At 35.9% G+C, this 15,881-nt stretch overlaps 1 protein-coding gene across 1 annotated transcript; it reads right to left on the bottom strand.

Annotated features, from left to right (window-relative positions):
* Positions 1 to 400: 400 nt before the first annotated feature.
* Positions 401 to 11,812, bottom strand: LOC103034958 (uncharacterized). Its single transcript, XM_022670773.2, has 5 exons — positions 11,650 to 11,812; positions 6,319 to 6,498; positions 4,232 to 4,406; positions 3,299 to 3,481; positions 401 to 2,022 (listed from the first exon to the last, which is right to left on the bottom strand). Exons 1-5 carry the CDS (start codon positions 11,732 to 11,734, stop codon positions 1,713 to 1,715), a joined length of 933 nt encoding a protein of 310 aa, XP_022526494.1. The 5' UTR covers positions 11,735 to 11,812; the 3' UTR covers positions 401 to 1,712.
* Positions 11,813 to 15,881: the final 4,069 nt, after the last annotated feature.

Below are 15,881 nucleotides of genomic sequence, written 5' to 3'. Positions count from 1 at the left end.
GAGAAATCATGAACATGTACCAGCTTTTTTTTTCAAATAACAGAGAATGTTATGTAAGGGTTATGAATATTTAGCAAATAAATAAAGTCTATATAGCCTCTGTTTGTTTACACTTTTTGTTGTTCCTCAAGGAAGACAACGCAGTCCAGTGCAACATGCAGCCTGCAGTCAAAACATTTTCTGCTGTGTGGAACTAGTTGAAACAAGCTGAAATTAGCACAACCGTCCTTTCTAATTTAATTACATTAAACATGGGTTTTGTTTTCCCCCCATCGTACTGTTTAACTGCTATTATTCACAACAAAATTGGTCCATTATGCTGCCATGTGAATAGCAATAGATATTATTTAGAAAAATATACTTAGAAGAGAGAAAAGAATAACATATAATGCAAAAAAAATAATGAATTACATATCTTTAATGCGTAGACATTAGATGAAAATGCAAATCTGCAGTCCCTAATAGTTATCATGACATTTTTTCCACACATTCTGAATTACTGTATCATAAGAACACGGACACACTCATAAGAGACAGTAGTAAAAAGTAGGAAACTTATTGTCTTAATCTATTGATGATATATGCAAGTCATTACAACATTAGGGCAACATGACCTTATTTTATTGGTTTATTGGGAAAAAAAACTGTACATTTGAAAGGAGGCTCTATTACTCTGTTGGGCAGCCTCTAGCCTGAATACAAAATGAGATACCGTTGGGGATGGAGGCCATAGTTGCTGCAGTTGGGCCTCAGTTATCCTGCTGAAAATCATTAGTTAGAAGCGGACATGAGAGGCAACACAGAATGTTCTGCACATAACGCTGATAAAATATCATACAATTATCACATAAAACTGTAAAATAAAACTGTTACTAGGGGTAAAAAATCATAAATAATGCCTCTTCAGATCTTCACACCAGCAGTGTGTCAGTTCATAGCAAAGGCATGAATATAGAGCAGTCACCAAAAGGCCTTCATGCTCAAACTCTACCATGGTTGGAAACCGAACAGATATTGATATTTTGCCAAAGACAACATGGCTTCAGTCTGTAGCAGTCCAGTGGCCCTATCTTACACCCTGCCCAAGGCACATCGTGATGCTCATTGCTATCTTACGCCCCGTCAACAGTCTATTTTCACACCTTGCACCCGTGTTTCTGTCATGTTGCTATGTTGGCGGCAGTCAGCGCCACTGACTGATTTAAAACCCTGACAATAGTCCATATCTATCTTAGCTATGCAGCGTACACCCCACTTTGTTACACACATGCATGGACAAGCCCAACTTTTACATCAACAATAAACAGAATACTAAATACTAAATGATGAGCAGGTCAGTTTCCTCTGCTAAGAAGCGTTGGACACATCCAGGGAGCTGCGCTGTTAAAATAGCAATCTGCCAGAAATCTGTAAATGGTAATTACAGTCCTGCCAACTAGCTCATAAACTTTACAATAACAGAGGAGACTGGTCTGTTAGATGATAGTCCAATAGGAATGCTTCAAGTCAAGTTGCTGGTTTTGGAAGTGTTTTTAAGGCACAGTTCATAAAAAAATGCATAGAAAACCCATTCTAACTTAGGAGCCCTGACCAGAAACCAGGCCTGGCCTTATTCCCCTGTTCAGCATCCTTCTCAGTCTATGTTAGGAGTTCACTGGTGTGTTCACAGCTGTCAAACAGTCTTGTTGCTGTTGAATGAATCTTGACCCTTCTCATACAGAAATAACCCAGATGGGTGGGCTTTTTGGGTCAGGTGAGTGTTGGTTTTGCCAGAATGGGTCCTTGAGGCTGTGTCCCCTACCTCCTGAGACTGCACCGTCTGGTGGGACCGCAGGTGTTGGAATGGGCCGTATCCATGATGGCTGTTCCAGTGTGGGATTGTATCTAGTGCTGGGTTGGGCTGGAAGTAACTGTGTCTGTAGGACAAAGGAAGTATGTGTGTTCCTATATGCATTGGGGGGCATAGCTTCATGGAGAGGTTGGCTGGGCTGGACAATCAAATGGTAGCCTTGCTGATGGCATCTGCAAAAAAAACAAACATGACAGATATTCTCAATGAGAGCTGGTGTATTACTGGCAGTGTAGGTTTTTGTATGATAATACATGTTTTTTTTGTATGTGTGTGTGTGTGTGTGTCTTGCAAAGGTTGGTTGTGACTAGTAGTAAAAAAAGTTAATAAAGTTGTTGTTAGTAGTGTGTAGTTCTCTGTTTGCTTGGCCAACCCCTACACTCTTCCTACTGTCTTCTACTCTAAACTCAACAGTGCATGTTTTAACAGTCAGTAAACACAAAACATGACTGCAGATTCACCACAGTTTATTTTTACTTTCTTCTTGCGTGTTGAGGAGTGACGTCTGGCCTATGCGACACACATGTAACACCACACAGTGGCACACACACTGGAGGGAGGAGTGAGATGTGCGTTTTATAGCAGTTTTAAATGCAGCCACTATTTTGAGTTTGTATAGGTTAAAGATGATCAATATCAAGGTTGGTTGTTCACTCTGTGCTGGAGACTACCTAGCTTCAAAGACACAACATCAAATTTGAAGAAAGGTTTGGAGTCTCAGTGGCACATTTACAGAACAAGTCCCAAAGCTGGAGCAAAGCTTCCAGTAAAGTGTGTTTTGGCAAAATTGTTAAGTTGAGGCGACATTAACTTAAAAGTTAACTTAGTTACTTTTAAAATGAAGTAATCTATAAAAAACTAAGTATTTTTAAAGGGGCAATCAGTAATCAGATTACTTTTTCAAAGTAACTATGTAACTATTCCATCACTGCATACCCCCACCCAACCCCTCCACCTACTAACCTGAGAATTATTGGATAAAGTAGAGAAGTTCCACTGGTATTTGGAATTATGTCATAGGTTCATGTTTATGTGTCAGTAATGGGTGCAACTCATTGCATTGAAAGGGATGTAAAATGCAAATGTATATATGTATATTTTGTTCCCATCTAGGTTTTTGAGGTTAGATTCTTTCTGTTTTGTTTGTTAAGCTTTTAGACTCTTGCTCATGCCCTTCATTTAAAGCTTTTTTAAAATTATTCTATAGTAATAAACATGGTAAATATATATTTTACATTATATATATTGTAATAATAAATGCTACTGATGTTATTTCTTTCTGTTCATTTGGCTGTTCATTTTCTCCTGATCACACTGTTTAAGTAGGCCAGGCTACTTTGCCTTTTTTTTACTCTTCTTCTTCTTTATAGCTACTCTTTCCATATATGTGTGTTTGTCTGGGAGGGGCGGGGGGGAGTTAATGTGTGTATCAGGCAGATGATGCTATACCTGGAGGCTGCCTGCTGATGTTTAAATGTGAGAGTCTGGACGTTGGGTGCAGCCTGGCGTTGTTGAGTCTTGTTGTTGTTGTTGTTGTTGTTGTTATTTCCAGTTTTATGGCTGTAAAAAGCCTCTCTCATTTCCTGCTGATCCATATTCTGCCAATATGCTTCATCTTCCTTCCTCCTCCTCCTATATACACACACAGACACATGGTAACTTTCAAAAATGTCACAGTCACTACAGTTACTGTCTACATATTAGACAATTAGGAGATACTCAGTAGGTGCTGAATAATAGATAACTATTAGTGTGATTGTCAGTGTATAATTAGTATTTACTGAATTACTACTTAAATAAATAATAGATACTGAGTAATTATCATTATAATGGTTATTGGGTAATGAATAATAGTAGATTCTAAGATAGTAGGTACTGAATTATTTGTAAATCAGTATGCAGTTAAAATTAAAACATTACACTGAAGCTGGAGTTAAAGGGGGATGAAGCTTTAAAATATACTTGTCACTATACAGTCTGTATACTGAGACACAATTACAAATACAAATTACCATTTAGAAATTACAGTTTTTATAATTAGTGCTAAAAAATATGGCCAAAATTAAAATCTTTTTTTTTTTTGGTCGATATAATATAATTTTAATATCTATATGAACAACAGCATAAATTTCCAGACCACCGTGCCCATCTACATAAATATTCTTTAAAGTTGTGATGGGGTGTGAGATACTAATGAGCATCACAAAGATAGGGCCCTCTATGTTCGATTCTTAGAGATAATCATAGTTCAGAATGTGGTGATGTATAAATAAATAAACTAAAAAAACACACGTCATGGAACATCTAACACCTTTCTTCCTGTTCTCGCCTCATTTATTTCCTCACTCATTCCTCTCTCACTTCCTCCTCTCCCCTTCTCACCTCTCCATTCGTCTACTTTCTTCTTTCTTCACTCGACTCAGCAGGCACGAGGTGATGAAGACAATGCTCATGAAGATGATGATGGCTGAGCTGATGATGGACAGGAGCACCGCCAGGTGGAAGCCGTGACCCACATTCCGCGGGCGGAAGGCGTCGTTCTCGTACTGCGGGAGAGCTGAAAAGAGGAGAGAAAGAGTTATTCTGTTGTTTAGGAAACAATTACAGTTCAGCAGCAATACAGCAGAACTATAGATGGAAAACACCATTAGGAAGAACTGAAAAAGAGATGGAGAAATAAACTATATTAAAAACATACACAGAACTAAGAACTATGTTTTTTATTCTTAATAATAAGGATATTTTGCTCTATGACATCAACAATTAAATGGGCCATTTAGTTTTTTAATGAAATAGTTTACAGAAATGTGTAAACACTGTCATAGTCTTAAAGCATATCATTTCCTCACCAGCCTGTACAGATATATGCAAACATTTTGGTAAAATTAATAAACAAATCCTCTACTATAGTGTGTTAATTTTTCATATTGGTAAAAACATAACAAATAACAATAACACAGAATATGAGAGTTTTTGTAATGGGCTATTTTTGGTATATAAAGTTGACCTCAAATAAATATCAAGAAAATACAATATATGTCCTCATTACTTAATTATTATGTTAATATTAATAATCATTATAAAGAGACGTAGTTGTGAATGACTAATCACAGGTATAATAAAACAAAAACAATACAAATAAAACAAAGCAATACAAATAATACAAAATAATTAAATAAAATCAATGCTGTTAGTTTAATTGAGAAAACAATATAGTTAAAACAAAATAGTTTTATATATTCAGGAAAGTTATAGGAAACAATAGTCTGGCAAAGCTTGTCACTTAAAGTCCAGTGCACCAGATTTATAGTGTTTTACAGAACATGACAGTGGAAATGTATAAAGGATAAATTAGAATTGTACAGAAAGAGTCAGAGGAAATGAATGAAGTGTGGCACGCTCTGCTAATCCTGCAGTGCTTGCAGTTTGTCTGCTTAAAGCCCCCGCAGCTCTGAGGTTACTGGGTGTGCTGACTGCTATATTATAGAATGTGGAAGGCGGGTTTTTAGGGGACAGGTCCCTATTTTTACTCTTTCTGTCGTACTCATGCTAAAAACTTCCTCCCAATCCTCAGTCTGGCCTGTTTTCTTCCTTCAGACACATTCAGGCGCACGTCAGGCGCCATAGCCTCTGTCAGAGAATCCTAACAGCGTTGTTTCAGTTTTTTTATGGTGGCAGAGTTAGCAGTAAGGGTGTAACAATGCATTGCGCTGGAAAAAAATTAATAATGTGCATCGCGGGAACAGATGATTCTGTGTTCTCTTACTATCAAATCTCAAGCATTTGCATTATTTGAACACCACTAGTGCTGGTCTGAGATCCAGTGGGCGTAAGCAAAGGTCAATCATTTTAGACTGAAGCCAATTACACAACAACTTTTCAATTTAAGTCACTTTTTTAAGCCAATCAATATCCAGAGTTTGTTGCATCTTTCTAAAAGTGTTTGTTATGGATCTGTCATTTCTCTTGGCATGTGTGAGCTAGGACTCAACCTGAGACCATTAGATAGATAAAAATCTATTTAGTAGAATATTTACATTTATTTCATTACTGTTCACCACTGTTCAGCTTAGACGTCTTATACAATAAAACTTTCACTCTAGAGCACTTAAAAAAGGGATTAATTATGAAATTAAACAGCACATTAGTTTGTTTAAGCTTAAAACAGTACTTATAATATTTAATAACAAATGGTACTATACAAATATTTGGAGCATTTATATGAGGTGCATTTTGGTTAGTTATTATTTGGTATACAGTTAATAAATATTAAAAAATAGTGCATTTTTACACAGCTATTTTTACAAAAAAAAACATCTTAATTCACATCTGTTTAAAATATTGTGAGAAAATCGTGAACTCAGTATTGCGAAACGAATCGAATGGTTAATTGAGTGTATCGTTACAGCTCTAGTTTGCAGTGTAAACAGTCTGTTCAGGAGCTGTTCGTGTGTTTGTGTGTATCTTACGTTTGCACTGAAGAACTCCCCCGCTCCAGCGTGTGTTGTTATTTTCCTGTATGCAGGATATCTGTCCATCTGGCCTGTGGTTACTGGGGCACTCTAAAGTAATCACCGTCCCAACGCTGGTGCCGTTTCCCGCCTGTATCTTTATTTTACCAAAACTTAAAGTCATGGGAGGACACTGACCTGCCAGAGAGAAACACAGTATCATCAGAGGAGCTCACACACTGCACGGGAAAGACTGACACAAGTGGAACGCAAAGAACAACACTGATAGATTAGGGTTTCCTGAAAAACATTAACTGCATGCAAAGTGTCTTTTTTCTTGTTCAGCTGAAACCTTAATAATAATACACTTTATTTTTATAGCACCTTTCATAGATTAAAATGCAGCTCAAAGTGCTGTACATGAACAGATAGCTCAACAAACACCAACAAAATTAAGCAAACAAACACAAGAAGAAAGTAAGAGAAAAAAAAACTCAGAACCAAAAACAATAAATAAAAAAAATAAAATGTAATTAAAAGCTACTATAAAAATAAACTTAAAAATAACTTAACAGCATGAATAATATTTATCAGTGATGTATTCCAAAATTTTGGCGCAAAATCTGAACAGAATCTGCATCTCCTCTCTTTATAAACTTCACATGGGAGATCTGGAAGAGGCAGATGATCAGTAGATGATCTTAAGGTACGAATTGGAACATATTTAATCAGCATTTCAGAAATGTATGAATTTTTTAGAACTATTTATTAATTTATATACTACTACTAATAATAAAAACTTAAAATCTGTTCTAGAAGCATCAGGCAGCTGGTGAAGGGAAGCTAGAATGGGTTTGAGATGGTTGTGTTTTTTAGTGTGTTAATATTCTTGCTGCTGCATTTTGAATTAGTGGAAGTTTGTTTACAGTGGATTTAGGCTGCTAATTAGCAACAGAATGCTAAATAAAATCAATGAAACTGAAAAGACCTTTAAAACAAGACTTTACTTTTATCTATGGCTGGTTGATATTGTAAAAAAGATTAAACATTTTGTCCACAAAATTGACAAGTCCACAGTCTAGAAACTCTGTGGTAACTGTGCAGTTCATTATCTTATAACTAAAAAACAAATAATTTATGCCTAATCCACACAGTTTTTACTAATTAATATCACTTAATTAATCAATCAGCAAAGCTGACCTATGATTGTGTCCTACTAGTATGATGGGCTGTTAACCAGCTAAATAGATATAGATAGATGGAGTCAGATTGTATTTTAGCTTTGTCCTATTCGTTTCCCATTGCAGGCAATATACAATAAAAGCAGCTGAGCTATCAATAGATTTAAACCCAGTACATATCCTTGTCTTTTGATTTCTGCAGAATCTAAACATTCTTTAAATATTCGAGCAATTCTTGATTATAATTTCGCTCTTCCATTTTTCACAAAACAACTTTGAGTGCTAAATTTCCTTACAGATTTCTTGCCCTCTGGCAAGATGCACAATCTTGTTTAACACATAATGAAAATCTTATTAAGACAGCAATTCCATTAATTAAATTAATTTGATTAACTTCTGTGCACTATATTTATCCTAAGCAGTTTGTTAGGCTGACTCGTGAATATGCCCATACATGCGATTAGCTGATCATGTGGAAGCAGTGCAATTAATACAATCATAAAAATTGTCGACACATGCCAACAGCTTCATATGACGTTTCAATCAACCGTCAGAATAAAGTGAGACGGGATTATTAGTGTCAGACGGGCTAATTAGGTTAAATTTAGGATCGACCCTGCCTAGTGTCAACAGTCTGGGCTGGTGATGGTGGTGTAATGGTGTGAGGAATGTTTTCTTCAAACACTTTGGGCTCATTAACACCAATCAACCAATCATCGATTGATTGAATGCCACAGCCTGTTCTACTAATGACTCTCCCAGCACAATACAATATACAATACACATCGTCACAATGCAAACATCGTCTTAAACTGACTAACATGTCAATGAGTTTAGTGCTCCTCTGTAATCGTCCCAGTCATCAGATCTGCCCATCAACTCCATAAAACAGACAACAGCGTAATAATGCAATGACATCTTTTAACGAGCAATTAACTGTATTCAAATATACAAATTGAAATATAAAATAATGTTTAAATAGCATTAATAAAAAACATGAAATAAAATGCTGATACACAGGATCCTTTATAGTAATAAACTTTCCTTGTTAACAAAACAATGAATTTACATGAATTTCTGCTGATTTATGCAAAACACCAATTCCCATTGATACTTCCATTTTATAAATTTTTAATCAATCACTGTTTTTCTCAAGTCACAAATCAAAACAGCTGTTTAAAATACCTAAAAAAACAAAAAAAATGTTTTTGTTGTTAAAATCCAAAAATCTTGGGAATTACTAAATTCAAACTCAATGATCAGATCTATTAATCGGATACACTAAACTATGAGCTCATTTTCTGACTTGGACTCACAATACACACAGCAATACAGGCTCAATACCCTGCCATTCTTACTGGACTTTTTAAAACACTGTCCTGAACACGAGACCCAACCTATACTGAACTGCAGTTTTGTTGTACTACTGTACTGTTGGGTTTTAGTGACTGATGGAGCTAGAGATGCAACTGCAATAGAACGCAAGATCCTTTACACTGATGACGTTTCAACACACAGGGCACAGGACGCCGTGCCACTGTCAGTGTTACATATATTTTTTACAAATATTTTTAATGCATTTTTAAATTTATATCATCCAACAAACAAGCTCACACTCGGAAACAATACCAATAAAAAAGTAAAGTAAATAAAAGTCAGACTAATCAAATCTTAAAGTAGACTTATCTGCATAAAACCCTAATTATTGACAAACTATAGATAGGATGACCATATTTCATTAAATAAAGTAAATAAAGTCACAAATACACATGCTATACACACTCAATTACAATTTCACACCAAATCTGACCAGAAGGAACCTTATCACTTACCCAAGACAGTAAGATATTGTTCCCTGTTACATGAATTATAATACTATATAATCTTTTATTTAGTATACATTTTTGATTTTAGATTTTTTTTGTACATATCTTTGTATTACAGCAAATGTAGCATGTGTGTTGCAGTGTTGCAAGAGTGTGTGTGGAGTCTGTATGCATAAATAGCATTCTAACAAGAGTTTTGGATGCAGCGTTTGCTTTATCCAGAAGTGCACCACATGACATTCAGCATGCTGTGTGGATGTATGTGTGTATATGTGTGGACTGGGCATCTGTGTGTTAAGTTCGTTAAGAAAAAAGAATAGATACAGTTTTAGAAGCACAATACACTTTTCTATGCACTTTTCTAGGTATGGGAGTACAGATGTTACACTAACTTTTTGGTTTAGATGATTATTTATTGTCACAGAAACAACTGAGATGAACAAAATTATTGTTGTTGCATTATTAAGACCCTTTATTATACTCATATAATGATCATTTCATATCATAAGAATACAATTGTTTCCTTTTAAAGAGAAATTAACAGTTTCAGAAACACTGTAGCAAAAACTTTAAGAAACATATTTTAATAAAACATTGATTATTGTCATTTTCTTTTAAACAGCTGGAAACCAACATATCCTGCGATGGGTTTGTCTGATATATTGCACTCTGTAGTAAATCATATAGTGGAACCATGTCTAAATGACTCTTATCAGACCATGTGTTTCATTCAATCTGTGTATGTTTTCACATTTCTGTATCTAATATTTTCACAAGAATTTGGAAAGATGCTGCTAAACAATGCATGTCTACTAAAATAATAATACGTTTATCTAAAAACATTTCTTCTCTTAAATTCTTAGAAAGGGGCTGAATATATAACACCCACAGCCTAGGGCCTCTTCTTTATCACACTCCTAGGGAGAGCTGCTGTTCTGTGATAAGAAAAGTCTTTTTGTCTCTTTGCTTCCTCATGGTGACGTGTGTATATAACTGAGGGTTTACATACAGTACAATGTTTTTAAAGAAAAATGATAAGGTAGTAAACTGTAGACTTTGTTATATGAAAATATGTAAACACCAAAGTAAATTCTTATATATATTGTATTAATATTTCTCAGCTGCAGTATTATTACCTGCCTTGTAACACCCGAAGACGAAAACAGGAGATGCAGTCGAAAAGAGCTGCTTGTATTTCCGTTAAAAAAGAACACGCACTTGAGTCATTTGACAAGTCAGACACTTCTGGTTTCCATTGTTTAAACTAGTGCAACAATAGTGTCTAATGTTCTTGTATAAGAGTTTCTACATTAGAGATTTTAAAAGCCTCAAAATGCACAAAAACTCCAGTAATGGTGTAAGGGTGGGCAGTATAACAATAGTTATCATACTGTTTGTCAATGTAGTTATTGTGAGTCACAATACACTTTTCTAAGCACACTGTGGATCACTATATCACTCGTGCATAAATGACTGCATGTTTCATTGTAAACCGTGTTCTTGTTTAACTGGATAAAATGCAGCTGATATACAGCTTTGAAAAAAAATTAAGAGACCACTTCAGTTTTTAATTTTTTTTTAAAACAGAAAATGTCACAGAAAATAAGAAACGGCTGAAATAACAAAAAAAGATGCAGAGCTTTCATATTCATAAACATTTAAGAGTATCAATATTTCAGTATCAATAATCAATATTTGGTGAAATAACCCTGGTTTTTAATCACAGTTTTTATGCATCTTGGCATGTATTCCTCCACCAGTCTTACACACTGCTTTTGGATGACATATGCCATATGGCTTTCCTGGTGCGAACATTCAAGCAGTTTATATTGGTTTGATGGCTTGTGATAATCCATTTTCCTCTGGATAAAAACTGTTCACTGTTATATATGTGAACAATAAATATACAAATAAACACAACATACGAGTATAATCACGATTATCAAATATTATTGAGGTAATGTACATTTATTGTACAGTAAGTCGTTAATGTAATTACAGTAAGAGGCTTAAATGTAACAACGACAAAAAACGTTTACTCAATGTTCTTCTGTCAGGGTCACTTAATTTTTATTCTTAACTACTTCGTAATATTCATAATACAACAGCTAAAAATAGTGTTAAAATAAAGGCATCACAGTAAAGTAAATGTAGATATTAATTGGCTTTATTAATTTACTAGAACGTCATTTTGAAATAAAAACGACTGTAAAACAAGTTTTGAAGGTTCCTCATGATTTGTGTAAGTGCTAAGGTTAGCTGACCTGTTTATTTCCTAGTGCAGAAGTAGTTTAGGGCTGTGTTTGTTATAAATCTGAACTGCTCTTTATTATTTAACCTACCGCTCTGGTTCCGGGTCCGGCTGGTTTCCTCCAGCGTCGCTCTGGACCGGCTCTCCTCAGAAACAGAGCCGTTAAACGAAGCCATCCGTCCGCCTCGACCCGCAGCCTCCGCCTGCTGTGTGTGTGTGTGTGTGTGTGTGTGTGTGTGTGAGAGAGAGAGAGAGAGAGAGAGAGAGAGAGAGAGAGGAGAGAGCTCAGAGGTGCTGACAGGCGGTGGGGGAGGATGAGTGTGAGGATAAGTTCAGACCGTCCTGATCAAGTCCTCAGACAGAAAGTCACAGACAGACAAACAGAAAGAGAGAGACAGACAGACAGGCAGAAAGACAGGCAGAAGGACAGACAGACAAAAAGACGGGTAGACCGGCAGAGAAATAGACAGACATACAGGCAGACAGACAGACAGGCAAGAAGACAGACATACAAGAAGGCAATCAGGCAGGTAGGCAGCCAGACAGAGAGAGGTAGGCAGGCAGCCAAGCAGACAGACAGGCAAGCAAGCAGACAAACAGGCAGGCAGGCAGACAGAGAGTAGGCAGGCAGGCATGCAAGCAGACAGACAGAGAGGTAGGCAGACAGACAGGCAGGCAAACAGGCAGACAGTTAGACTGACAGGCAAGCAGACAGACAGATATATATATATATATATATATATATATATATATATATATATATATATATATATATTTGTAATAACTATGAGCAGCTTTATCAAACCCATTAACAGTGCAGATCATCTACTGCTCTGACTTTAGTGATAACGTGGGCTTTAGAATGATTCCTAACATTTTTATAATTATAACAACTAACTTTTACTTCATGCACAAGAAGTTGAAATAGAGTGTTGGTGGGGTATAAGATAGCAGTGAGCATCATGGGGTACCTTGCGCAGGGTGTAAGATAGGACCCGTTGTTTTTACATTACATTACATTACATTTCATTTGGCAGACGCTTTTGTCCAAAGCGACTTACAATAATGAAGTACAAAAGTAATAGGAATTAAGATAAACCATTTTTAGATAGGGCTTAAAGGAGGTCGAAGGGAAATAAAGGGATAGAGAAGTGAAGGAGGGGAAGAAGGAAATGGGGTTAGAAGTAGTTAGTGTGTTAGAGGTGTTTAAAGTGAGCATTGGAAGGAAACACAAGTGTTCTGTTCTTTTAGTTACCAAAAGCTCAAACTAACAAGCACATTTTAAGCAAAGGTAAAAAAAATAATAATAAAAACTACTTAGACTGAAAAAAGCATTAGTTATCCGTCCCCATTCTCTAACTATAAACTTCATCATGAAATATAATTATTAAAATCATCTAGAGATGCATTTTTAAATTGTTGTGTGACTTCAAACCCTATATATGATTTAAAAGTATTTTTTATAATAAAAATACACATTTTAGTTGTGTTAGTAGTTCTTGGGTTTTAGTCAGTCTTGTTACCGTAACACATTACCATCTGAAACATCTCAACATTTTACAAGTCACATCTACAACAGGAAGTGACATCAGTCGATTCTTCTAAAATTAAGTTCCCTCATTAGTTTTTCTGTATATTTGATGTTATTGTTGCTATGACTGAGGTGGTCAATCTCAACACTTATTTCTGTTATCTAAAAGAATTCTTAGATATTATTATTATTTGTTTATTTTTAAAATACAAATTTTGGGACAATTGCTAGAATGTGCTAGGTGCCCTCATGGTATTAGCATAGCCACCACTTAGCCATTTTTCATGTTTTTGCTAATTCTATGCTAAAAAAAATCATTCCTGTTACTTTAATTCCTGTTACTCAAAACAAAAAAAAGTAACAGAAGTGAGTTCCAGTTACAGAAATGAGTACCATTAACAGGAGTGATTTTTTGTCATAAATTAAATAAAAAAAACTAATATGTTACAACTACTATGACTAAAAGAATAACACTGTACACCTTATAAAAACACAATAATCATATAACTTTATTTAACTTATAAAAGGTAATACAAAACAATGCTCTTAATGTCCTACATAAACCCCAGAGCCCTGTCATCAAGAGTCTTTTATTGAATCTGTGCCAAATGCCCATGTCAGTCTGTATCTGACTTTTTGTTCCATTTGTCCTCATGTTGTCCTCCATGTCCTCACAGTGTTCCTCATGATCTTCTGCTCTGTGAACATCTGCACCCGTGTGCTGAAAAAAGCTCTATTCTAATCACAGGACAATTCTAGCATTTTAACCTAATTTCCATCAAATGCATCAGTAACATTATCAATTACAACAGATAGGGGCAGTTACTGAATTCAATTCCACTGACATGCCAAATGTCATGGGATAACAATATGTAAAGTGATCATTAATTTTACCTCAGGAATACATACATCTGCATCAGTTGTGATATCTCCGCAAAGTGGAAAACATGGACAATATCACGGAATTGAGTAATAGAAGCAGAATTCAGATATAAAAACACAGAAATACACAGAATTAAAAAATGTACTGTAGCCTTGTACCAGTGTTCAAACCTTTATAACTGAAAAGCCGAAGAAGGTACAGATATAATACACATATCATATCAAACATCAGAACTTTATCTCTCTATCTAACCAGCACAGGAACATCATTTTGATATCCAAATACATTTGATCCATTAAATTTTATTTGGGAAACTAAGTAAAAGTTCAAAGTCAAAATATGGTCAGATCTAAATTCTGCTAATATTTGTCTTTTATTCCATTTTCTCCCCAGTTCACAAGGCCAATTACCCAACTAGTGATGCCCCAACACCAGGAGGGTAAAGACTAGCACATGCCTCCTCTGATACATGTGAAGTCAGACTCCGTCTCTTTTCGGGCTGCTGCGGATGCAGCATTGCTGAGTAGTACATCAGCTCACAGACGCCTTGTGCTGATCGACATCACCCTTAGAAGTGATAAGGGGAAAGAGCGCCATTTACACACCCAGAGAGAGCAAAGCCAATTGTGGTCTCTCAGGGCTTCGGTAGCCAATGGCAGGCTGCATTAACAGGATTCGAACCAGCGATCTCCCAATTATAGGGGCAGCGCTTAGCCGGTTGGACCACTCTGATCTCCCTTGCATCTGATTTCTAAGCATTTTAAGCAGGGCTGGTATATTTTATTTTACAGAATATGGCAGTCATAAAAATAGTTTAGCATTTTTTATTATAACAGCACTATTAAAAACCTGGAAATCCAAAATGTGATGGAAAAAACCCTGATAAAAAGAAAAAAAAAGAAAAAAAGTGAATTTGCCAAAAATAAAATAAACCTACTTATGGGACAAAAAGTACACAAATTGTGTGTCTGATCAAAAAGCCATATAAAAGCCATAAAGACTGAAAATCTGGAGTTGGAACAGCATTGATATCCTGAAAACTGCAGGATCAGTTATGCTGCAATAGTATTTGCAAAACTAAACTTACAGAGCGGTGTCTTTTTTATAATTCTAGGCAGGATTAAGAAGGTTGAATCTAACAGTGGCTTAAATGACTGAAATTAAATTACATTTCTTACACATTCTTGGTCAGTTCTACCTCACCCCAACCATCTTCTGACCTTTAGATCACATTCACACCTGAGATTAACATGCATCCTGATTATCATTACACCGCAAATTATAGTGAAAACACAGCCTTTTACACCTGGTATGTTAATTGCATCTTCGGTGGCCACTTCTGATTGGATGTCCTGTCGGAGGAAGGTCCAGTTTTAATAAAAGTTTTCCAGTTCTTCTTGCACGATTCCCCAGCAAATCCAGATAAGGCACCTAGTTAGTGTGATTGCAGTATGCCCTCAAGACCTTAGCAACCACCTAGCAACTACCACAGATACCATAGCAACACTTTAGCAACCACCTAGCAACGCCATCGCAACTACCAGAGATACCATAGCAACACCTTTGCAACTACTTAGCAACACCTTAGCAACACCTTTGCATCACCTTAGCAACACCTTCTAAAAATATGGCTAAAATCTTGTCTCGTTTCGTTCTTGGGAACCCAATATTGCGCCATGTCTTGTGAGATAAGTGTCTCATCAAACCTCTGAAAAGAAGACCTGGATTTACAGTAACAGAGAGGCTATTCCTCCTATATTGCAGCCAGTGTATTAAACAGTGTACTTTACAGTCCATTAAAATCACTTTAGCAACACCAAAGCAACCACCACAAACACCATAGCAATGGCTTAGCAACCACCACAGATACCAAAAAAATTGTGACCACATAGCAACACCATAGTCACAA

Source organism: Astyanax mexicanus, chromosome 12 (assembly GCF_023375975.1).
Source record: "Astyanax mexicanus isolate ESR-SI-001 chromosome 12, AstMex3_surface, whole genome shotgun sequence".
NCBI classification, from domain to species: Eukaryota; Metazoa; Chordata; class Actinopteri; order Characiformes; family Acestrorhamphidae; genus Astyanax; species Astyanax mexicanus.
The sequence above is the reverse complement of the archived record's forward strand: the minus strand, read 5'-3'. Positions and strand labels throughout refer to the sequence as shown.